Raw genomic sequence first — 27070 nt, forward strand, 5'->3', positions numbered from 1 at the left:
TAGATAGCTTTTGTGGTCATGGATCAAGGTTTCTAAGTATGTCATGAATTCTATAAATTTAACCTTTCTTTTTTTGTTGTTAATAAAAGGATTTTGTTAACCAAAATCGAGGGAGAAATCTTTGAAAAAGAGAAAAGGAAAGCAATATAATATGTAGAAGTGAATGGACAATTGACAATAAATCTGAAAGAAGCTGGAATGAATGAATGAAAACACATTTATTAAACGCTTATTATGTGCTCTGCACTGGGGATACAAGTAGGAATACAAGACAGTTCCTGCTGTTCAGGAATCAATGCATATTGAGAGTTTTTATCAACAAGTTAGATGGAAAGGCCCAGTGGTCCTTAGGGCTCAGTGGCAAAGCAGGTGATAACTTTAATGTCATTTCCACTGATAAAACCATCTTGAACCATTTGACAACGCCAAGGGCTGTGATAAGAACTTTCTTTTCTAGGTTTTCAATAGCTGTTGCTGCTGATGAGATGGGGGGCTTCGGAAACTGCAGAGGTACTTAGCTGGTCACCTCTCCACAAGAGTTATCACCCTACAGTGCCAACGGGCAATGAGGCCCAGAGCAGGCTTGGTGGTCACTGGAGCACCACTGTTCCCAGGGTCCTTGGAATTACCTGCCTATCAATGGCACTTGGTCCACTGTCATTGGGGTGGTGGAGGTGAGGGTCCCCTTCTCCACCAGGGTTGCTTCCCTGCATGATGTTCTCTTTAAAATGTGGTTGTTATCATGGATTCGATTTTAATTCTTAACATTTAACATATGTAGCTTATGGGACTAGCTGTATATAACAGCATTACGTTGGATATTCGTTTCCCACCCTGCTGTTACAAGAAGCTCTTAAGCCCTCCCATTGTTCCTGGTGACCAGAACACACCAGTAGGCATCTGCAGTGTTACGATAGATGATCTATATCAGATTATGCCTGTAAGTACAAATTTATTAACATCTTGCAGTTCTACAATGACAAATCATTTCTCTTCTGCATATTCTCTTTTGCAGCAATCTCTCTTTTTTATCCAATTCCTTTACCTTTCATTCATTCATTTTATTTTGCACTCAGTTTCCCCCTTCCTCATAGACACATTTAGTCCACCTTGAGTGGCTTGTAACAGAAATAGGGGATCTAGTCATGTCACTAGATGCTGTGGGAGTTTCAGAAGGGGCAGGAGGAAAAATGGGAACAAATTAGAAGAATTTGTCTCCTGACCGGTACATCATTGAAATGGGTAGCTCAGTGGAATGGTTCAATTTGTAGGGTTAGATGGATAGACAGAAAAAGTATGCATTCCCAGCATACAACTAACTTTCAAATGATCTATTCACAGATTATCCAGATTTCAAGAATCTTCATGCTCTATGTTTGACTCTCCTTTCAATACTCCCTGGGAACTTCTTTCCCATATCTTTTGAGTACTTTGTGCTGCTTCTCAGCTAGTTTCATTAGGGTAATGATAAAGCCCTTGGGAATTTACCCTTTTAGTATCTATTGAAACAGAGCCCTGCTGGCCCTATAGGGACTGTAGTTGCAAAAGGACGATCCTACTGCTACTGTTAATTCATCCAGGGATGAGTATAGAAGATTGACAAAAATCATTATCCTACAGTGGCAGCCATGGCTGGGTTTGAAAGGTTGCTTACAAGAAAAGGGAAGAGAGGTACCCCTTAGGCTATAAGGCATATCTCTGCAGTATTTATTACATGTATGTACTCACTTGAACTCTAAATTGGGAAAGCCCAATAATACATACAAGGCTTGGAATGTTGTCTCATGAAAGTTACAGGACTTACAGAGCCTGTAGTTCTACTAATTTTACAGAGAACAATTATGGGAAGTTATTTGATCCCATTATACATGCAATACTTAGAATTTCATTTTAGAGGTCCTCTAAAATAGTGGTATCAAACTCAAATAGAAATGAAGCCCACTAAAGCCTACGTAAGGACCCCTGCAGGCCACACATTTACTTAGAAAATAGCATGTTAATGTTATCTATATTTTATGGTGTTTGATTTATTTTGTTAAATATTTCAAATTATATTTTATTCTGATTTGAGAACATGCAGGAATACTATGGGCCACATGCAACCTGACACCTCTGCTCTGAAGCAATTCCCTAATTTTATATATGATCAAAATGCTAGCCTTATATAAGTCAGTTTCTTCAGCCATAAAATTTAGCTATTAAATTTTAAGATTTAATCAGGGCTTGAAAATTTTGCTTTGGATCTAGAAACCAAACACAAAATCAAAGAATAACAAGGATCTAATAAGATGATTTATAATCACCCACATGATTTTCAAAGACAAAGCCATGAGGCTCTCACTTCCAGTAGGTACAGAGAACAGGGAGAATTGTGTAGTGACTTGCAATGACTATGAGATTTTTATATTTTCTCTGCAACCAAGTAACTGCTTTCTAAGTTCAAAATACAGGCTAGTCTTCTTCCTAGAAGAAAAGTTGAAGGGATTTGAGAAGCATCTCTCTTAGGGCATTGGGGATGGTGAGGATTCCCTTTTTAAAAAAGGAAGAGGGGTTTTAAAGTGAAAAAGAGTAGACAAAAGGATCTGAGAGGAAAAAGAGAATCCTGAATTGTGTCATGAGGTTGGAGAATAGCAAAATGTCACACAAAGGAGGGAGGAAAGAAAAAAGAATCATGGAAAATATGGAATGAATAAATATATAGAAAAAATATCCATATACACACACATATTTGTGCATCCTTTTGAAAAGGAGAAAGCTGACTAACCTGAAGAAACAGTTATTTGTCCTCCAAAGAATAATAAAATTGTTCTAGAAGTGAGAGATCACCCAGTAATGGTCAGAGAAAAAAGAGAGAAACATGCTCCCTATTCTCTCCATGTGGAGAAATGCTCTCCTCATGTGCCAAACCCATGTGGCATTAATAAGATACCCTTGTGAGAAAATTCAGGAACCAGATGGTAGAGAAATATGACAGGGAACATTTTGATGAAGACCAGTGTGCCAAAAATATTAGGCACTATATACAGTTGCTGGGTGCCTTGGTGAGCTGGCAGCCCGTCTTTGAAAAGCCCTGGACCTGACAATTTCTAAGGACCCTTCTAGCTCTAAAATTCTGCCATTCATGTTTTCAGTTCCCTCATTTGCAAAATGAGGAGGTTGAACTATGTCTAAGATCTCTTTTAGTTCCACCATTCAATGATTTCTATTTCAGTTGAATCCATATTTTTAAATTTTTGACAGAATAGCACCAACAAATTAATTTTTAAAAATTGAAGGGATTCAGTTTTTACTGATTTACATTTACATCTGGATTTTTTTAAGTTAGATTTCAGCAGATTTTTTTTAATGAAAGACTAGGATCATGAAGAGTTTTGAATTATAGCACTGAAGTATTTCTTAAATGTAAGTAACAAAGCATCTGTCAGATTAAAATATGTGATCAGCACAACAAAGAAAATCATAGGGCTCATATTTAGAGCTAGGGGTAGCTAGGTGGCACAGTGGATAGAGCACTGGGCTCAGAATTAGGAAGACTCCTCTTCATGAGTTCAAATCCAGCCTCAGACACTTACTGTGTGACCTGAGGCTCATAACTCTATTTGCCTCAGTTCTTCATCTGTAAAATGAGCTGGAGAAGGAAATGGCAAACCACTCAAAATATTTGCCAAAAAAACCCCAAAAGGGGAGCATAAAGAGTCGGATACGACTGAAACAACTGAACAACACCACAAATTTAGAGCTAGAAGGGACATCAGAGAATGTCTGGTCTAACTCCCTCACTTTTGCAGATGAATCAATAAGCCTTTATTAAGTGCCTCCTTTGTGCTAAGCACTCCGCTAGGTGCTATGGATACAAGCCCTAAAGTGAGATAGCTCCTGCCTCTTAAGAACTTCTATTCTACTGCATTCTACTGCTCAACTGATGAGGAAACTGAAATCCAGAGAGCCTTGCCTGATGTCTTAGAGGCATTAAGTATCAGTCCAGATCCTTTGACTCCAAATCTAGTCCTCTTTTCTTTGTTTCCCCTGCATTATTAGCTGCTTCTATATAATATGAAGTTAATTAAAAATAGACCATTGAAAAGAAAAAGATGAATAGAAAATTCAATGAAAATACATCTGTGAAAATTCAACATTTAGATGTTTCAGAAGAGTAAAATGAGATGGAAAGATGCATTGAGGTGTAAGAAACTGAGTCACATATTCCAGGCTAACAAGATAAAAGATTAATAGTAATGTATTAAAAAGAACGTGAAACCAGCCTACTTTTAGTTTTTGACAAGTTAAATTTTTAACAAGTTAACAATCCAATATGACCAGGTGAATGAATTTATGTATGTTTATCTAGCAAACTATTGTTTGTCATGGAGGAGACCTCTCAATGCAATAGGACTGTACAGTAACAAAAACTCTTCCCAGGGCAGGACCAGAGTTAGAAATTTGGCAATTTTCTTTGTGATTTGAAACTGATAGGGGAGGATCATAACTTGGATTTGTAGCCTAAAGAGGCCTTTCCCTCACTTCCTAAATTATGCCTGCTATAATGAGGTTGGATCCGCAGAGGGATCATGGCTTGGTGACTAAAGTTTGGACTTGGAGTCTGAAGGATCTGAGGCCAGAACCTACCTTTACTTTTGTGACCATGGGCAAGTCATTTAACTTGTTTCAGCCTGAGTCTTCTCGTTTCTAAAATGAGGAGAGTAATACCTATAATATTTACCTCACAGTTTTGTTGTAGAGCACAAATAAGATAATGTATGTCAGGCTTTGCAAACCTCAAACAAAGCACTATATAAAACACTAGAGTTATTTATTCCAGTAGAATGTAAACTTTTTGAAGGCACAGACTTTTTTGGTCATTTTCATCATGATAGCTCCTGTGCCTAGTGCACCACCTTGTACATAGTAGGTGCTAATAAATATGCTTGTTGCATTATACACTAATCTTAGAAGGAAAAATCAGATAGGCCATTGGTGAACTACTCGCAAAAATAATTCAAAACTGGGACCAACTGGACTAATTAATGTGTTCTTACATAGCTTCAAAGAACAAGTAATCTTTATGTTAGACAAGTAGCTTGATGGAAATATGATGGACCTGAAGAGAGACCTGAGTCTCTGAACCATCACACTTAGTAGTTGTATGGACCTGGCAAGTGGCTCAGGTCTCTAAACTTCACTGATCTTTAGAATGGAAGGAAGTACTATCATGTTATATCAAATAATTCCCTACATTGTCCATGAGTAAGGACTTAATGTAAGATTAAATATTGGATATTGAATATTAATATTGAATATAAAAGTCAAGCCCAGCCTCTCAAACAATGTTTTCATTAATATTTTTGCACAAAAACTCTAACTTTCCAGAAATGTATTTGGAATTATTAGAGAAAAAGGGAAGCAGAGTAAGGTTCAGGTGGACATTTTATAGACAAAAGTAAATTCTGTGTCCCATTAAAATAAGTACCTTTTCAAGAAATCATATTTTTATTCATTTTTTCATCATATTGGGTATTAATGAAAGTTGTGTGTTTTGGAAGGGGCAATTCAGAGATTTGGAATTGTTACTAAGAATCTCAGGAATACAAAGGCTATTGACCAATGTGTAAATCTATCTAACCAAAGGCTGAATATATCTTGAATGACAAAACAAGTGAATAGACCATGGAACCTCCATTACCTTTTCTTAAGGTGATCTTTTAATGAAAACTAAAATATTAATCTGGGTCACCTATATAGACTAGCTGCAGGGGTGGGGAACCACGTGGCCTTCTAGGTCCTTGGGTCCGGCCTTTTGACTGAGTTCAAGTTTTACAGAACAAATCCTTTTATTAAAGGGATTTGTTCTGTGCTAGAGGAAAGGAATACCCAGACTTTGGATAGCTCTCATCACTCCCTATACCATGTTGTGGCCCTCTTCTACCTTTCTGGTTTTGCTTCTGTTTGGCTGATTACTATACCCACCCCAGCATCAATTCAATCTAGACTAATTTAATTCAGTAAGGAACATGATAGGGCTCTAATCCTTTGTATTTTTAGCATTGCTACTCCATATTTTCTTCATTAAATAGGTTTGCTGAAAGTCAAATGGAGTGAAAAATAAATTGTTAGCTTTGAAAATTTGGAAATAATTTATTTTAAATTATTAGAATCTAAAGATGTTGGGAAATATTGGTTTTTTTAATTCATAATGGTTAATTACAAAATAAAACACAAAATGAATACAAGTTTCAGATATACAATGCACAATACATTTTCACTTTAATGTACTTGAACTAACTTCTAATTTGCATTTAGTTTCTGTTTAAAGGAATTGATGACATGAAAGAATTAGGAAAGAAATTTTGTAATGAGGTCAAGGGATAAGAATGGTTCTGAACTTGTTAAGACATGAATCCCTCGTCACTTCATGTAACATACAAAGCATTGGCAAATAGTGACTTATTTCCAGTGTTCCCATAAGCATGAATTGCCTGCTGGTACTTACTAATTTCACTAATTTAAATTAATTTTTTTGTAATCCTATTTTAAACCCAGTTTTGCTTTCCCCAAATTCCTAAATTTCTCAGAAATGAAATTGAAAATTTGAGTACTACTTGTTCATTTTATAGGATTATGGCAAGCAGGGAGATTTGTTCCTTAAGGAAAAAAGAAATTTTTAATACAACTTTAACAAAATTGTAGTGGGAAGTACATGGAAATGCTTTCAATTAACTACTCAAGAATTTTCTTAAGTTTTATTGATGTCTTTTACATAAAATTCCTTTCCAAATTTACTCTATCCATTATGATAAAGTTTTGAGGGGGAAAAGTTCAACAAATCAACTGTCTCTCAGTTTATGTACTATTGCATTCTTTTCATCCCTAACCTCTTCAACAAAAGGAAGATGGTACATTTTCTCATATCTTCCCTGGAGCCAAGCTTGGTTTTTATAATTGTACAATAGTTGGTTTCATTTTATTTTTCTTCCCATTTACATTGTTGCAGTAACTGTGTATATTCTTTTCTGCATCAGTTCATATAAGTCATCTCACATTTTTTTCTGAATTCTTCATATTTGTCATTTTTATAGCACAGTAATATTCTGTTGCATTCATGTAATCTCAGTTTGTTTCTAAGTTCCCCAACCAAAGAACATCTACTTTGTTTCCAGTTCTTTGCTAACAAAAAAAGTACTGTTATGAGTATTTTGGTACACATGGTACCTTACCCTCTGTCATTGATCTCTTTAGAGTATGTGACAAAAAATGGGATCTCTGACCCAATGTCTGTGGACATTTTAATCACTTCTTTTTAGTATAATTCCAAATTGCTTTCCAGAATGATCCGCCAAAAGTGTTTCAGATACCAGACTTCCCATATCCCCTCTAAAATTGATAATTTCTATCTTTTGTTATTTTGACAATTTCTCAGCAAAAGAAAAAAAACTTTAGTGTTATTTTAATTTATATTTCTCTTATTACTATTGATTTGGAGCTGTCTTTCATGAGATTGTTCATAGTTTACAGTTGAGAACTGCTCATATCCTTTGACATTTGATTCATTAGAGGAATGGTTCTTGGTCTTTTATACTTGCTTTATTTTGCTATATATCTGGGATATCAAATCTTTGTCATTGCTATTGAATGCAATGGTTTTTCTCGAATCAAGTTTCCCTTCTTATCCTAGTTGCATTTATTTTGTTCACAATTTCATGTACTCGAAATTATTTTATCTTTTCTGGTCTCTTTTATCCCTTGTTTGGTTAAGAATTTTTCCCCTATTCATAATTGTGAAAAGTACCTCTATATATTTTCTTGTGTATGTGTGTATGATGTGACTTTTAAATATTTAAATTATTTATCCATTTGGAATATATTGTGGTATATGGTATAGGATGCTTATCTAAACCTATTTTTTTCTTTTTTGCTAAACTACTTTCCTTTTTTCCCAGCAGTTCCTGTCAAATAGGGAGTCCTTAGCAAGTTAGTTTATCTTCTTGGATAATGTAGACATTTTCCTGTTATCTAACATACCAGAAAACTTTTCAATGATTTAAGAATATTTTGATAAGGAAAAATTTTTTCTTGGGTACATATTTTGAGTGATAACAGAAAAGTTTTCATGAAAACATCCCTTTTGTTAATAAAGATAAACCATACCAACTGACATATAGCTCTGTATATATAACCTTTATGCTTTAGTATATAAATAGTTTATTTACTGTATTAATTCCTATCTTAAGTGAAATTACATATATATCACTTTACTTAATATAATTCTATAAAATAGCACATAATATTCATTTTTACAGGAATTGGCCCATGGATTAAATGAACTTTTATCACATGATGGCAATGTTGAAGAAGATTTTTACTCAACCTTCCAGGTAATATAAATGTAAAACAAAATGACATGTAATATTCAAGTCAGTATCAAATAAAAATTTTATTGTTACCATATTATTGAATATGGTGCCTGCCAATTGCATGGTGCTATACTAGGTATTTTGGAATACCTGCTTTTGTTTGTTTAGTCATTTTCAGTCGTGTCTAACTCTTCATGACCCCTTTGGAGTTTTCTTGGCAAAGATACTGGAGTGCTTTGCCATTTCCTTCTCCAGCTCATTTTACAAGGTGAGGAAATGAGGCCAACAGGGTTAAATGACTTGCCCATGATCACACAGCTAATAAGTGTCTAAGACCAGATTTGAACCCAGGTCTTCCTGATTCCAGGTTCTGTGCTCTATCCACCGTGCCACCTAGCTGCTTATTTGGGAGCCTAATCTTAATACTGTTATCTACTCTCAGGTACCTTATAGCTTAAAGTAGAAACAAAAATGTAGTCATAAATAGATTAGAATGGCCTTGAATATAGATCACTGATCATCACAGATGGGTAGAAAATTCTATGAAGATGAATGTCATTATAAGCCTTAGCACCTTACAGAAAAGCAAGGGTATCAAAAATAATATGAGTAATCTGTAGGTAGCACATCAGCCTGTCCTTGGCTCAGCTGCTCTCTTTGATCTTCTTTTGAATCAAACTGTGCCCTCACCTCAAAAAGCAAGTTGGTAGAGACCAATCTGTAAAATAACCTGCATATAAATGTTCTGTTAGTCTTTTTGGGGGGGGGGGGGTAGGCAATGGGGTTAAGTGACTTGCCCAGGGTCACACAGCTAGTAAGTGTTATGTGTCTGAGGCCGGATTTGAACTAGGGTCCTCCTAAATCCAGGACCAGTGCTGTATCCACTGTGCCACCTAGCTGCCCCACATATAAATGTTCTTAAGTTCTACTCCCCTACCAATACCTAAGGCTAATTAGAAATCCATGGCTTTGCAGGTAACTAGGAATTATCTACATAATCCAGAAATATCTCAAAAAAGTAGAGCCAAATGGCAGAGAAAAGTCAGGGACTTGCCTGAGCTCTCCAAAATTCCCTTACAAACAACTTTAAATACTGCCTCAAAATTAATTCTGGAGCAGTAGAAGCCACAGAAGCATGGGGTAAAACCATTTTCCAGCTCCAGACAATTTAGAATGTCAGCAGAAAAGGTCTGTTGAACTGGAGTGAGAGTGCAGCACAGTCTAACACAGGCAATGGCCAAGCAGGCCTTAGGGGCAACTGAATTAGTAGCTGTGGCTTCCTTAGCCCACAGACAGTAAAGGGATTGGACAACTGATCAGAAGGAGAACATGAGTCCCTTTGCTGGCACTGGGTGTAGGACTCTGTTGCATTGCCCCCTATGTGGGTCTGGGTCATAGTTGGGGGTCACAATCTTGGAGTGCAGTCCCAAGGCAAGAAGGAGCACTAGCACCCCAGAGCTTATAGTCCTAGGGGAGGGGGGATCCTTTAGCACAGTTCTAGGGCAAAAACCAGTGTTTGTGGTCACTGAGGGACTAGAGTACAGGTCAGGAGAGTAGTAAACACACCGCTCCTTAGATCATACCACCTTGGAAGAATTAAAAACTCACAGACTTCCCCCTCCCCCCTACAACTAGCTGTGAAAACAGCAGCACAAAAAAACCTGAAGCTTGTGACAGTGCCCCCTCTACCCCAGCAGCAGAGCCCAATTTTAAGATAAAGTTAAAAATCAAGAAATAGGCTGGGGAAATGAGCAAATAACAAAAAAAGAACCTGACCGTAGAAAGTTATCATGGTGACAGATCAAAACACAAACTCAGAAGAAGACAGAAAAGTCCAAAGCTTCAAAGAAAAATGTGAATTAGTCTCAGGCCCCAAAAGAATTCCTGGAAGAACTCAAAAAGGAGTTAAAATCAAATAAGAGAAGGAGAGGGAAAATTGGGGGGGATGAGAGTGATGCAAAAAAAAATCATGGAAAAAAAGATTCAACAGCTTGGTAAAGGAGGCACAAAAAAAATTGAAGGCAATAACACCCTAAAAGACAGAATAAGTGGAAAGGTAAAAGAGGCACAAAAATCCACTGAAGAGAATACTTTAAAAAGTAGAATTGGAAAAAAATAAAAAAGTAGAATTGGCCAAATAGAAAAGGAGGTTCAAAAGCTCACCGAAGAAAATAATTCCTTAAAAATTAGTATTGGGCAAGTGGAAGCTAATGACTCCATGAGACATCAAGAAATAATAAAACAAAATCAAAAGGAGAAAAAAAAATAGAAGAAAATGTGAAATTTCTCATTGGAAAAACAACTGTCCTGGAAAATAGATTGAGGAGAGATGATGTAAGAATTATTGGACTACCTGAAAGCCATGATCAAAAAAAAAAATTACACATCATCTTTCAAGAAATTATCAAGGAGAACTGCTCTGATATCCTAGAACCAGAGGGTAAAATAGAAATTTAAAGAATTCACCTAAAGCGATCCCAAAATGAAAACTCCCAGGAAAATTATAGCCAAATTCCAGAGCTCCCAGATCAAGGAGAAATATTGCAAGCAGCCAAAAGGAAACATTTCAAATATCATGAAGCCACAGTCAGGATAACATAAGATTTAGCAGCTTCTACATTAAAAGATCAGAGGGCTTTAATATGAAATTCTGCAGGGCAAAGGAGCTAGGATTATAACCAAGAATCACCTACCCAGCAAAGTTTTCAGATGAAGTAATCAAAGCTATCTATAGTCATATGAAAAAAAATGCTCTAAATCACTATTGATTAGAGAATCAGATTAGCTAACATGACAGAAAGGGGAAATGACAAATGTTGGAGGAGATATGGGAAAATCGGGACACTAATGCACTATTGGTAAAGTTATAAACTTATTCAACCATTGTGTAGAGCAATTTGGAACTATGCCCCAAGGGCTATAAAATCATGCATATCTTTGACCCAGTACTATTACTACTAGGTCTATATCCCAAAGAGATTTTTAAAAAAAGAAAAAGGACTTTTATTTACAAAAATATTTATAGCAGTGTAGTGGCAAAGAATTGGACATTGAGGGAATGCCCATCAATTGGGGAATAGTTGAACAAGTTGTAATATATAATTGTGATGAAATACTATTGTACTATAAGAAATAATGAATAGAATGCTCTCAGAAAAACCTGGAAAAAACTACATGAACTGGTGCAAATTGAAGTGCACAGAACCAGGGTAATATTGTACATAGTAACAACAATATTGTACAATGATCAACTGTGAAAGACTTAGCTATTCTCAGCAATACAATGACCCAAGACAATTCTCAAAGACTTATGGTGAAAAATGCTGTCCACCTCCAGAGAAAGAACTGATGGAGTCTGAATGCAGATTAAAACATACTTTTTTTTCTTTCTTTCTTTGTTTTGTTTGGTTTATGTTTTCTTTCACAACATGAGTAATATGGAACTATGTTTTGCATGACTGCACATGTATAACCTATATCAAATTGCTTACCTTCTCAAGGGAGGGGGCAGAGAATTTAGAACTAAAATTTTTTTAAAAGAATGTTAAAAACTTTTTACATGTAATTGGAAAAAATTAAATATTAAACAGAATTATCTCAAAGCTGTAATGGCAGACCTCTTATTAGGATAGGAAAGCATGTTAGAAATGAAATCAAAACTGGGTCAGCTAGTAAACTTTCTGGGCAGCCAATTTGGGTAATATTTTTGTAAGACCATAGATAAGCATGATATTGAGGGGACAGGGAGGAATTGGCCAATATGAAAGACAAATTATATAAAATTATTTTGAAACTCAATAAATGATCTATTTCAGCATCTTGAGGGTTTAAAATGTAATGCAAAACTATTTTTTCCTACATCTTATCTCTTGGTTGAATATTATGTAATAATGTTATCATCATAGAAACATTTTAAAATATATTGTAATGGCATCTCCCATCAGGTTTTCCAAGAAGAATTTGGAGTAATCAAATCCTATAATTTAAAACCCAGTGGTGATAAAATTCCAGTTAACAATCAGAATAGGAAAGGTATGTTCAATATATGTATTTTTGTCTGAAATGCACTTGAATTAACCATTTGCTTATATTAATTAATCAGATGTATAACCTCTTTCTAGAGTATGTGCAGCTATACGTTGACTTCCTTCTTAACAAGTCCATCTACAAACAGTTTGCTGCATTTTATTATGGATTTCATAGTGTATGTGCTTCAAATGCACTAATGGTAAGTAAGAGATTTGGATTATTTTTTAAGTTACCAAATAGTCCTCTCAGTATGCAAGAAAAAAATCATTTAGAGTGACAGTCCTGATTATGAATAACAATTTTTTGGATAGATAAGGTTTTTAGTAGTAAATATTTTCAATAAATTTATGTTTATTATTATGTTATCGTTATTTTTTATTTGGAGAGTTTGGAGGATTACAGGTGTGGAATGTTGCATAAACTTTCATATGAGGTCAACGTATTGTTAATTTTGTTTATTTCATTTTGTTATAAGAGCCCATTTATGGAGTGGGGGTAACATAGAAATGCGTATAATGTATAAACAAAGCATATCAATAAAATTTACCGAAATAAAAATATTCTTTCAACTAGTTAAAACAGGACTGGAGATAACCAATAGTCAGTTACTTCAAGGAGAGGCAGCATAGAGTATTTGATGTGTAGCTGGAATATCTTGGTACAAATCCTGGCTCTGCCAGTTTATAAGCCGTGTGACCTAAGACAAGTTATTAAAAGTCTTGCAACCTCAGTTTCCTCATCTGGACAATGGAGATAATAATAACCATCATATTGCTTTGCCTATTTTGTATGCTTTGTAAATATCCACATAAATTTGAGCTATTAATATCAGTTAGGCTAGTGGATTGGATAAAATTCAGTTCCAATTAGCCAAACAATCTCAGAATTGAAATGAACTCAGAGATCATTGAATCTAATCCCATATGAACGAGGAATCCCTTGTACAACCTTTAGTTTAGTATTAATCCCTAGCCTTATTGCCTTTCTTTATGGAAAAGTGTAAAGACCACATAAAATTTCCCTCATTACTGAAGACATCACATAGGCCCAGGGGGGAATGGCCTTTACTGCAGAAACAGTATAGGAAATTTGAGTTACAGCAAATCCCTCGGTGGAAAAGTTCGAATGTCTCTCTAGTGGTAGTGGTAATGTTCAAATTCTTCCATTTCAAAAGCAAATTTTAATCAGTCAATCAATCAATTAGCTTTTATGAAATTACCTACTATGGGCCAGGCAGTGTACTAAGCAGTGGGGGTACAAAGAAAGGCAAAAGATGAGGAACTTACACCCTAAATCTATAGCAGATAGCTTGACTGTAAGACGGTAACACAGACAGGTTAGGTTGTTATCTCCAAACTGTGAGCAACAGTGTAAACTCTTTCCTGAACTTTATCATCTGGAACAATAAATAGGAAGTTCTTTTTTCTGTGAAATTGAGGACCCAGAACGTCAATTGCATTGGAAAGAGTTTATGCATCTACCCCCTTGTGTCTTCATATAATTTTAGGGTTTGTTTATTTTTATTATAAATGGAACTATCAACAAATTCAAATACACAGACAAAAATGTCTAAATATTTAAATTAAATATTTTTATTTAAAATTTTAAAAATTTAATGAAATAATAAATTTCTGTGTGTGAATTAACTTTAGCAACATAATAACAAAAAAGCCCTGTTTGTTTCTGTATGCCCTTTTCTATTTATTTTTCTCCACAATTTTTGGTAAAAGTTTTTTGTTGTTTGTCAGTCATGTCTGACTCTTCTTGACCCCATTTGGGATTTTCTTGGCAAAGATACTGGAGTGGTTTGCTATTTCCTTTTCAGCTCATTTTACATATGAGGAAACTGAGGCAAACAGAGTTAAATGACTTGCATAAGACCACATAGTTAGTAAGTATCTGAGGCTGGATTTGGACTCGGGGAGAGATGAGTCTTCCTGACTCCTGGCCAAGCATTCTATCCACTGTGCCACCTAGCTACCCTTTTGGTAAAAGACCTCAGGATAAGTAAAGTCTTTAGGTCACCATATTTGGGGGGTGGGGTATGTGTGAATGAAGCAAGTTATTTGGGACAGAAAAGAGTGTGTGTCTGTTGTCTGTTCATGCTGCTTTCTTCAGACTTCAAATACAATCCTGGCAGTAGCCTATGATTACTTTCCGAGAAGCAAGTTCTTCCAAACTTTCTGGTCTCTCCCCTAACCTCCTAGAGTACTTCCTCTCTCCCTCACCCCCACCCCGAGAAATTTGCCTCATAGTTTACTGAAAACATTAAGGCCATTCACTGAGAGCTTCTTCTGCTCTCTTCTTCCTTATCTCCTCTTCCTTCACTTTTTCCTCCTTCCCTCCTATAGCAGATAAAGAGGTGACCTTCCTCCTTGCCAAAGCGTTTCCCTCTATCTGACCCTTGATCCCATCCCTTTCCTCTCTCTGATCTTCCATCTCTCCCCAACTGCTGAGTCCTTGCCTTCTGCTTGTAAACACACCTCTGTCTTCTCTCTTCTCACTTACTCTGATGTCCCCTAGCTCCCTTCCGAGTCCTTTCTTTCCATTTTCAGCTAAACTCAAGAAAGCTTAAGTGACTCTTCTGCATCTTCTCCCACCTCCTACTTACCCCTCTGTAATGTGGCTTCCCACTTCATCATTCAATTGAAACCTCCCCCTCCAAACTTATAAGTGATCTCCAAAGGGCCAAATCTAATCACCGTTTCTCAGTTCTCATCCTTCTTGTCACTGTAGCATTTGACACTCGACCACTCTCTCACCTCTGGATTTTCCTGCCACTGCTCTCACAAGGTTGTCTACCTTCCCTTCTCAGTCTCCTTTGCTCTATCATCTGTGTCATATATTTACCTGAGAATAAGTCCAAAATGCTATCCTAGGTCCTCTTCACTTCTTTCTCAATTTTCTCTCACTGAATTTAAGTCCCATCTCTGATCCATCTTGGCCATGTGACCCTTGGTAAGTCACTTAAATTCTCAGTGCTCTGAACAACTTTCTAAACCCATAAGTTGAAGAGAAAGAGACAACCTGTACTGGTAGAGGGAATTTCCTCATCTAGAAGTTCCCTAAACCAATGAAATTACATGGCCAATGCCTATCCAACCTAACCTATTTAAACTGACAATGAAAAATGGCAAATACATGGAGTGATGGACATTAATGCCACTTATAACAATTTCATACAGAAGTTTCTCAATTGTAAATTAGTTGCCCTAGTGAAGAGACCAAAAGAGTGTATGAACCACCTTCAATAGCAACACCTAACCTGTTGGCCATGTAAAAAGAGGTAGAAGTCAAGGGCAACACCAGTTTTTAATATAAACTCATTTGTAAAATCTAATGGACAAAAATGGTATATGGCTATGAGGATATCACCTCAACTAGTGAAAAGCAGGAGACAGAAAAAATAAAACAGTAAACAGCTTGTTCAGAGACTCAACTGAGCAAAGTAATCCCAAGTAAGTTTAAAGATGAAATTGGAGGAGGAAAACAAACATATGAAATATGAAAAAGATCTGCAGGGATTTTTATAACATAATGTCTTTACCATCAGGGCACTTTGGGAAGTGATTCTACCCTGTCTTGTATCATTCTCTAGTTTTTTCACATGTGTAGGTCATGTCTACGTAAAGATTTCCTCAAAGAAAAAACTTTCCTGCATCCCCTACAGCGTATATACACATTGGGGTGTATGAGGTGTTCAGGGAGGACTAGTGCCTCTGGTGTGAAGGCTTGCCAAGCCCTTTCCAGGACTGCTCATCCACCTTTGGTGTCCACATGATTCACCCAACTCTCCCCTGTGGCCTGCGCAGCAGCCACACCCCGATAAATCGTCTCAGCAGACAGGCTAAACCAGGTTGAGGGTAACTGACAGGCCTCAAACCTTTCAGTGAATTAGGGGGATGTCCACACCAAGCATGTGAAGAATGGTCAAATGAGAACAATTTGTTCCAGTGGCCATGAAGGCAGCTGAAGCAGGCGCTGTAGAGCACTTAGAGCTTGGTCGAGCATCAGAGATGCCAAGGTCATCCACTGCATCCTGACCCATTGCCAGTCATCCTGGCTTTTGTCTCGCCACTGAACTGTGATGACTCAGGAATAGAAAGTAAGGCTGATGACTTTGTGTAATTCTGCCTGTCTTAAATCCAGTGCACAAACAAGTCAAGATGTAATCCATGATGTCATTGGTCTTCTTCAAAAACAAAGGACAAACAACAACACGTTGTATAAGCTTCGTAAATACTTGCTGAATTGAAATGCAATCAGGATTCATTCTTGACTCCTCAAATGAGAAGCCGTTATCATTTTGACTCTATCATCATAGACCTGGCTTTACGTATTGAATTATTTTGAATTGCTTATAAAGGAAGTGGAAATATCAGTGAAAAGGGCAAAGAAGGGAAAAGCAGCTGGACTGGATCAAGTACCCAAAGAGGAAGCTCATGCTGAAGGTGACACAATTGTCAAGGAATTGAGAGATCCTTGATAGCTGAAAAAGAGAGTGTACAAATTAAATAGAAAAAAATCTTAGACCTCATTGCTACCGAAAAGGTTACTGAGAGAATCAATAGCTAATAAACTTATATTTTATATTATATTTATATATATAATATTATATCATATATTACATTTATTTTGTATTATATAATAAACTTCCTTTTCCATCTATATAAGTATGATTACCAAAAGTGTTCACCACTGTATCAAAGAGATCCAAAGCAGAAATTGCTCTTAGGTGGTGAAATTCGCCAGGTACACCTCCTTGTGGGTAACATTGTGCTAAACAATCCTCTGAACATTGCAGAGCCTCCTAAATGAAATCCAAAACAACTCAAAAGAATCTTTGCATAACTTCATATGGGGAAAAAAGTGAATGAGAAATGTTGTTCAAACTAAGAGATGAAGTTATATGAACAATTTACAGAGCTTATCCATCAGGGTGGGAGGATGTGTGATAAATAATAGAAAGATGATAGATAACATAATATAAGATAGATCTGGCACAGACAGACAGTGAGTAGAGTCCAGAGTTCAACAGGAGGAAGAGAATAGGCTGGATTGCCTTTGAGAAACTGCAGAGATCTTTTAATGACTCCAACATTTTCCCCTAAAACAGAGGCCATTTTTTCATACCAGTTTCTTCTGGTGATGGCTCTAAGTCATGAGGCACTACAGTCTCTGAAGTACTGATATTGAGGATAACCCAAAGTGGAGTAGAGAGAGTGGCATGGTGCAGTGAGCTAGCTGCAACATATTATAAACAAGGAATTACAAATACAAGGCAATATAGAGGTTGCCATTAAAGAAAATCATGATCCAACAAAAAAGATGGGCTGGTCCCAGCATGAGAGTAATAGATAACCAATAGGTAACCTAAATGCTTAAAAAGCATATTCAGGATATGAAGAGAACTCAAGGGAGGCTTGCAGCATATCGGATGAAATCCCTGTGGCAAACTTTTGGGAGGACATGGACAAGAGTCAACCAGGACAGGCAGGATGGATGATAATCTGCATTGTTAAGGAGAGTATTCATATCAGTAAGACACCAAACTCATCAGCGTATTGAACTAAACTTGTTTTAAAGTAATGATACACTCTCCTGACGCTCCACAGTAGGAGCCACAAATTAATCCCTAATTCTTTTCAATTCAGCAAGTATTTACTAAGCTTATGCAATGTACTAGATGCTGTAGGAGACGCAAGAAAGTCTTTGTCCTTGAGGAGCATCCAATCTTTTTATGCAGGCTTGATCTACACACATGAAAAAACTAAAGAACAATGCAAGATAGGATATAATCACTTCCCAAAGTATATGATACCAGCAATAAATATCAGGCCAATAGGTACTATGAAAGGTCAAGTAGTAGAAAGATTACCCTGGGCCCTAGAAGGGAGAGGAGCTGCATGGAGGAGGTGGGACTTAATTGGGATCTTGAAGAATGAATTTGTCAGATTCCTGTATGACCATTGGCTAGGAGGCTCCCCTCTGGCACTAGTCTTACTGGCTGTGTGACTTTGGGCAAACATCTTAACCACTATGAGGTGATGGATGATAATAAGCAATACTGTGTTGCAGAGTGGATGGAGAGTCGTCCTTGGAGTCAGAAATACCCGGGTTCAAAGTCTGTCTCCGACATATAAAATTATAGATCTAGAGCTATAAGGGTCCTTAGAGGTCATTTAGAACAACCTCCTCATTTTACGAATGAGGTAACTAGTAACTGAAGTTAAGTAACTTGTCCAAGATCACATAGGAAGTAAGCAATAGAATGAAGATCTGAACCCAGGTCTTCTTGACTCCAACCTAGTGCTTTTTTTCTAGTTTACCACACAAGCTCCATTCATGTATTGTCTGTGTGATCATGGCCATCCTGATGGGTGACTAAGGACAGACTGACCTAATTCATTACATATAACCAACTCCAGACCAGCCTGTGATTCATATCCTGTGCAGTCATCAACTAGTGCCATCTTGCCATCTGCCCTCAAGTTTTGTCTGTTGCGTTGCTACACACATGTAAACTTTCCACCTCTTAGCTCTGGTCGCAGAAATCAAATCAGTTATTACCATTGCTTCTGGAAAGACCCTGTCAGTTGGCTGTCCTGTGAATCAACTCATTGCCCCTAAAATTCTCCAGACCAGACATCGTTTTCTGTTCCCTACTGCTTTATATGTCTTATCTCCTCCTACTGGAATATAAGCTTTTCGAGGGCTTTCTCTTTAAATTTGTATTCCTGGTGTGATATATCCAAATCTGTACCAAAAAAAAAAAAACAAAACTACTTGACCTCATGGCATTGCTCTGGGGGACATTCTTAAAGCTCTACATAAATTTGAGTTACTACATGTGATAATAATTTTCGTTGTTATGAAAGTAGGATTGGTAATACTGGAGAGCAGATGAGTCCCAGTATACTGCCCAGTATTCTCTACTTCAGTGCTTTATAAACCGTAAGACGCTATGTAAATGTCACAATTATTAATGATCCGAGAGAGTTAATTTACTCCCAAAAGTTTAAAAAAATGTTATTCTTTAAAAGAATTGGATCTATTAACACTGGGGGTGAGAAAATGCTTCCTCAGTGTAAAATGTTTGATTCATCCTAAGAAAGCACACTCTTGTGATTTTTTAGACATTTCCAATTTAAGTTTTTTTAAGCCATTGTCAGAAGATTTTTTATTATGACTAATAATCATTTTAATTTTTAATTATTGGCAGCTGCTTCGTCCAGAAGAGGTAGAAATTCTGGTCTGTGGGAGTCCTGAATTGGATATGCATGCTCTGCAGAGAAATACTCAGTATGATGGCTATGTCAAAACTGATCTTACTATAAGGTAAATTATTTCCCCTTACTTAAGATGATAAAAAAGATTATATGTTCTATGCAGCATTTTTTGGTCCTTTATGCTCATTTAAACACTAAAGACGAGCATGAGCCTTCTTAGCAGTAAGATGCTATTATGAGCATTTTAAAAGTAGAAGCACTTGGTGCTCCTTAGGAGAGTGGTGACAGCATTATACATTTCAGAAAATAAATGAGTTGATAAAAATTGAAGTACAGTTTTGGTCACAGAATATGCAAACATATGTATATATAATTTATATATGTGAAAGATGAGTAATTTTTAGTAACAATACCATACCTAGAAAACTTATGTTTCATAAGAGAAAATGACTTTGGTGCCACCCAAAGTCATTTGGGTTGGATCATTTAGAAGTCTCTTAAGGTCTACCAGAGAAATTTTCTTCATATACAGAACTACTTAATTATCATAACGTTACAGCAGGGGAGTTACTCTCAAGGGACTTGTTTACCTCTTAAAGCTGATTTTATTCTAGATTGTAGGATAATAGTTTTGGTGTTTTTAAAAAACCTTTTAAAATTGTTCTTTGCCATGATAGATACTTCTGGGATGTTGTGCTTGGGTTTCCTCTTGATCTTCAAAAGAAATTACTACATTTTACCACAGGAAGTGACAGAGTACCCGTAGGAGGGATGGCAGATTTGAATTTCAAGATTTCAAAGCATGGCACTTCTACTAACTGGTAAATTTTCAGTTTCATTTGTATTTTTATTCTACAGGGTTAGAACATTATCTTTTTTAAAGATTTCTTAGTGAAACACATCTTTTTGGCAGAATAGATTTTATTTTTCTCTCCATTCCTTCCATTCCTTCTTTAAATAAAAACTAGATATCACAAGTTAACGATGAGCATTTTTAACAAGTCACTATGACAAATTGGCATTTTCTGAATATCAAAAATCTCTGAGCAACAACAACAAAAATTATTAAACCTTGGCCCCGGTTATTGGAAAAACTATCAGGAGACCTGCCAAGTGGCAGGTTCCATTAAATCACTCATAGTCAAAATGTTGTAGTAAGTCTGGAAGCCCAACCCATGGAGCAGCTCTATACCTCTGAAGGATAAGTCATTTCTGGGAGATGTAAGGTTGATCCAGCCAATCACAAAGGTTTCTGAAGAGTTGGAGGTACATATATGAGGTCATCTTTCAGCCCTGCCACATTTTATACTGGTTCTTTCTTACACTACATTGAATTTTAGCTACTGGCAGACCTCTCTAAATTCCATGATATTCCTAATGCTGTTGCATCATGGAACTTGGCTTCATACTGTTTGGATGAAATATAAATATCAAAGATGGAACACCGTTAACAATATCATCCACTTCTACTCCCCTACTCTGGAAATCTTGTCTAAATTTTTTAGTTCCTTCACTGGTATTGTTTATTAGTACCTTAACACAAGGTTTATAATCAATGTGAAGGTCACCAATGTGATCATAAAATCGAGAAGGCTGTGGAAGAGTTGTCACTATCATCATCATCATCGTCATCATCATGGCATTTATATAGTGCTTTAAGGTTTGCAACAACAACCTCATGAGGTAGGGGCGATTATTCCCCATTTTATAGATGATGAAACCAAAGCTAAGAGAGGATTAAGTGGCTTGCCCAAGTCCCTGAGCTAGAGAGTCGCTGAGGCAGGATTCAAACTCAGGTCTTCCTGACTCCATGATCTGTACTCTAGCCACTGCACTACCTAGCTGCCTCCTTTTTTGTAAGAAAGCTCTTGGGCTTTGTTAAGGTGGGTACAGCCATGGAATGAAAGAGGCCTACATATAACTGATGTTGAAAAGGTCCTTGATTTCATCAGTGTGGGTATTCCTTCTCCTAAGGTGCATAGGGTTACAGATCACCCCCCTGATGCACCTTAGGAGACGGTCTTCATGAGTTTCTGTGGCCAAAAAATCCTCCCCTGGTGGCCATCCCTCCAGAGATGAGCTTCTGTTCTCAGGTGGACTCATCCTTGGACAGCAGTTGTCCAAGTCATCCCTGAGCCTGCACCCAAAGCCTTTCCAGCTGGGCAGGGGCTACTATACCTTGTGTTTCCCCAGTATAACCATCAGGAACCACCTTCACACCATGAGGTAGGATTAGAGGAAGGGTCAGGCTCATGTAACAAGATTTTGAAATATACCAATATTTGATTTCTAAATTATGCTCTAAATTTAATAATGGTTTTTACAATATTACTTGGAAGCTAGGAAACTTTAAAATGGTGTCTACATATTAACCTTAAAGTCACTTGTATGGATATTATTTTCAGTTTGAGAAAAATAGGGAGATGGTATATTGTTATTATGATTGAAAGTAGAAATATTTTGAGGGGTTTTTTAAGCTATTATGTTGTCCTTAGCTTATGAAGATAAGTAGCCTAACATAGGAGCATACCAGGCTTGGAATAAGAAAGACCTTGGCTTCAAGCTGTGCCTCTGTACTTTCTAGCTTTGTAACTATGGTCAAGTCATGACAACTTTCTGAGCCTCAGTTATATATATATATATATACGTGCTTTTCTCTAGTTAATTCTGCTCTCTAGTGGTTATTTCAAGAACAGGGTTTAGACACAGAGAGGGAGACAGAGAGATAGAGACAGATAGAAGCAGAGAGAGACAGAAAGTCAGAGTGAGAGAGAGAGTGCTCTTCAGAACACAGAGCACTATACATTACATATTTGAACTGAGTTGAAAACAGAGTATTACTTATGACTCTGAGCTCCAAGCTCTGGAGTCATATGAACTGGATCTAATTTAGAAGGGGGAGGAGCTGTGAAGGGGTAGGGGCAACAGCCAAGGAGGAAATAGACTCTGTCATTATCCATACCCAGGGTTGCCTCTAGGAAATCTCAGACTATAAGTTGGATATAGCTCCGGGTCTCCATAAATATGGGTGAAAAGGTTCTCAAATCCCATATTAGAACACAAGGTCATGTATATTAGACAGCCTTTATTCCACCCCCAGTGAAAGTGTAAAACTACACAAAAGACATTCAGTATTTAGCAAACAAATTCTCCTCCCTCTCCAGTAAATCTTATCTTCCTCCAGGATTATAATACACTCCACATTCATAAGAGCATCCTGTGGTTTGGATTCCTCTCAAAAGGAACATGATCTTGAAGTTGTTAGGAGAGAAGCATTCCAGTGAGTCCCTCTTTCACTCTAAGAAACCCTCCAGGAATGTTCAGCCTTCTCTGACCACCCTAGGTTTGGTGTGCCCCCAGAAAGGGAACACCTTTTGTGTTGCTAAAGAGACAATGCCTATCCCATCAGACCTAAAATGTCCAAATAAGTTGCAGTGATGATAGAGGACAAAGTCCAAGGCCCTTACACCCACAATATCCTGGTATTAATGCCTTGCTATTCTTCCAGCTTTAGATACCAGGTATATGATTATCTTCTGTCCAGATAGCCAGAGCTGTCTAGAAAATCATTCTCCTCATTGATGAAAAGCTAGATTCTGGATTGTGCTGCCTATAGACTGTCCTCTCCTTTATCCAGAAGGTTGGAGTTCAAGAATTCTCAACATAATTCTCATGGTTCCCCTTTCCCCATCTGCCATCTAAGTCTGAGAGGTTGCAATATAGCCTTTCAAGACTAGGCCAGGGGCTTGAGGTCCAGGGACTCTTTTCTTGGGCCATGTGAGTAAGAATTCAAGCAGTTTTCCCAGGTACCTCTGCCCCAGGGCAGCAGTTCTACTGTTTTTAGGAAGAGAGAAAAGGGGCAAGTCTATAATTTTAAAATTCCGATTTAGGTCAAAGGATATGAAACAGTTGTCAGGAGAAGAATTGCAGAGTATTCACAACTACATGAAAAAATACTCTAAATTACTGGTTAGTAAAAGAAATGTGAATCAAAACAACTCTGAGGTTTCATCTCTTACCCTGCAGAGATGACAAAAAATGGCACGAGTCAATGTTGTGGAAAGATGGGCACGCTAACATATTGTTGGTGATGCTATGAAATGGCACAATTGTTTTGGAAAGCAACTTGGAATTACTCAAATTACTAAACTGTCCATATCTTTTGTACCAGACACTCCATTACTGAGCTTACACCCAAAAAAAGCTATCAATAAAAGGTTTTCATACACTCCAAAATATTTATAGCAGCACTTTTTGTTATAGCTAAAAATTGCAAACAAACCAAATGCCAATCAACTGAGGAAAGACTAGGCAAATTGTGGCGCATGAATGTAATGGAATATTACTGAAATATAAAAAAAAAATTATGTGTGTGATGAATACAGAGAAGCGTGGAAAAGATCTACCTGAACTGATGCAAAATGAAGTAAACAAAGCCAAGAACACAATCTACACAATGACTACAACAGTGTAAATGGAAAGAACAACTACACACCCAAAAAAAATCAAAAGTAAGTGTAACAAAATTATGAAGATCAAGTGGACCTCAAATGAAGAGATACGAGAAGACATCCCCAACCTACATGGAGGTGGAAGGTCCATAGGTGTTACACACTTCATGATTTCAGACTTTTTTATTGTGTCCATCGGTTGTGCTGACTTTCTTTTCTTCTCTTAAAAAAACTATTTGTCATATGGTATGGCTCTCCAGGAAGAGGAGGGATACATGGGGTACTATGGTGATGTAAGAAATAGAAAATATTAATTAAAAACTCATTTTTGAAAAGAAAAAAAGAAAACTTCCCATTTATAGTTCATCACAGAGGACTGGTTTCTCTCAAAAAGAGTTCACCCTTGGGGGCCATTGTTCATTCATACTCTGAGATCCGTCTTTCAGGGGGGCATCTACACTCTCCTTAGAACAATACAAAGAGAAGCCCCAAATAAATGCTCACCACCCGAATGCTTATCAAATTGATCAGAAAACTCCTATGATCAACCCTTGACATGAGAAAGAAGGAACATCCTAACTGTAGAAACATTACACGAAGTAATGAGTCTTCAGCAAAAAAAAAAAAAAAAAAAATGAGGAAATTTGTTAAAGTAAAAACCCCAGAAGGAAGACAAAGTCTATGGTCTTTGAAAGCAGGATTATTTAAAAGTTGAGTGTTATCAGATGCCTCCAAAATGTGTTTAGTACACCTATCTAAAATTCAAGATTGCCTCAGGAAACCCAGAAGGTGTGGTATGATCACCTAACTTTATGAGAACATTTGCTTACTGTGTGTGTGTGTGTGTGTGTGTGTGTGTGTGTGTGTGTGTATTGGCATTCATGGAAGTCAGCAGTTTTGCTTTTAATAAAAAATAGGTTACTCTAATTAAAGCTTATCTTTTTTCTAGGTTACCAGTGGCCCATACCTGCTTCAATCAACTTTGCCTGCCTCCTTACAAGAACAAAAAAGAGTTAAAGCAGAAACTGATCATTGGGATTTCAAATTCAGAAGGTTTTGGGCTGGAGTGACTTTGGACTTGAAATAAAGTATTTTTATATGTAGCATCCACTCTCTTCTCATTGTGCCTTTAACCTTTTCATGCTTCTGTCCTTAGCACTACAATAAGCTACACAATTTTCAAATACTGACTTTTTGGATTATTAAATGTGAAATGCATTTAATCTATGTACAGTTTTCAAAAACCACAGAAACTTCGGCACAGGGAGGGGGTAGTGGGGAGCCAATAGGTAACAACGGGATTTTTTTTTAGGATCTCTTTTTATAGCACTTTACCAGTCTCCATAATTATGTCACACATGTACCACTAGGGGATTGAAGTGCAATATTTAATGCATTTCTAGAATAGAACCCAGTGGCAGATTATGTGTTATTAACACACAGTAGCAAAGCATATAGCTACAACACCATTAATATAAGGCCTGTAGCCATATTTTCATACAGAAGTGAACAATTTTAATCGCAATGGAAATTTACAGTGTTTTTAATATTCTGGCTTTAGTTCTGTAAAGATTAAGCTGATTGTTGAAAAGCATGTAAATAATTGCTTGTGGGGGGATGGAATTTTTAATAGTGCTATTTGTTGCTAAAGATTTATTTTTACAAAATAAATTCAGGGTTTTAGATGTGTATACAGCTTTTACAAATCAACAGGGATGACTGTACAGGAATGTAACTTTTCAGACTAACTGGGTTTAAGATTATATGCATTTAAGTATTAAGGTATGCACCTATTGAAATTGGCAGAAGACCAGTTACTTTGAAGATCCCCTTATTTGTGTAACTATCATGTTTTGAAAAGCACCTGGATGTCAGAAAGTGAAATCTGATCAAATTAGTTGTGAATGAAATAAATCCTAGAAAAGCACAAAATGAAAGAACTTTTCCTTTGAAAATTTGATTGATGGCCTGGGCTTACGTCCAATCTTGTTTTTAATGGCCAGTAGTACTGGAACCAACTTCTGGAAAAATAGACTGGAATGCAGAACAAAATTGGGTGAACATATCAAGTAAGATTTGCATCAAAGTAGCATATTCAATATTTGGGCCTAAACACTCATTTCCCCCCCCAACGAATTCTAAATATAAAAAAAATACGAAAGTCCAAAGCAGTACGTGAGGAAAAGAGCTGCATTTCATTTCATAACTAATGATGCATTCTTGCATTAGTGAAAGTGAAGCAGTTTTCTTAGCCTGTGATAGATTTTTCTTAAATTGAGATTTATTTACTGGAGACATTCCTAGCTTTTCTTCTGAAAATTCAGAAGCTATTATTGTTGCAATAACAATAAATGATGCCAGCATTTATTACCAGCAATTACTCTTTTTAGATACACTTTCCCCCATCTTTTTCTGAGTTTTGCTATCTCCTTGTTTCACTCCCAGCAGCAGAATTTCAGCAAGAGTTGAAGAAATGAATAAGCTCATTCTTCTGAGATTTTGAAGCAACCAGTGTTTGGAGGAAAGGAAGGACCTGTTGTATGTACTTATCTCTCCTTCTGAAAGTGGCTCTGAAATACTTTGGGGATCTTAAGTGATCTCTAGTGAATAGCGTCTTTGCTAAGAAAATATAGAGGCTAGAAAAGGTAGCAGAGTAACTGATTTCATTTAGTTCATGTGCAAATAAAATCGCTTCTCTGTTGAGCTACCTAAGCTAGGTCCTAAGGTGTTTAAAGTAGGTTGATAATAACTAATAAGCACAAAAGAATTCTATGTAAGTAATCAGGTTTAAATGTTTAAGATGTAAACAAAGCTCTTATTTGATAAAGATGATTTATGGTTTCTTGTGCACGTTTAATGATGCGTCTATATACATCAATAGCTATGTCACTTTAGAAATATACAAACCCATTGTTTTTAATGACTCATACCCACAATTAACTGGAAAATTTGTGTCTGTTATGAAAATGAAAAAATATAACTGTTTTAATCACTAAATTACACATTGCCTTTA

General features: G+C 36.7%; 1 protein-coding gene across 1 annotated transcript in view; it reads left to right on the forward strand.

Annotated features, from left to right (window-relative positions):
• HECTD2 (HECT domain E3 ubiquitin protein ligase 2) overlaps positions 1–27070 on the forward strand; it is a 122725-nt gene extending 95655 nt beyond the window's left edge. The window contains exons 15-21 of the mRNA XM_027839823.1: positions 782–940; positions 8295–8369; positions 12293–12380; positions 12470–12576; positions 19600–19715; positions 20284–20427; positions 25007–27070. Of these exons, the coding sequence (XP_027695624.1) occupies positions 782–940; positions 8295–8369; positions 12293–12380; positions 12470–12576; positions 19600–19715; positions 20284–20427; positions 25007–25127 (810 nt within the window). The 3' untranslated portion in view covers positions 25128–27070. The remainder of the gene's footprint in view (positions 1–781; positions 941–8294; positions 8370–12292; positions 12381–12469; positions 12577–19599; positions 19716–20283; positions 20428–25006) is intronic.

The sequence above is a fragment of the Vombatus ursinus genome, unplaced genomic scaffold (genome assembly GCF_900497805.2).
Source record: "Vombatus ursinus unplaced genomic scaffold, bare-nosed wombat genome assembly UNPS02014833.1, whole genome shotgun sequence".
Taxonomy (NCBI): Eukaryota; Metazoa; Chordata; class Mammalia; order Diprotodontia; family Vombatidae; genus Vombatus; species Vombatus ursinus.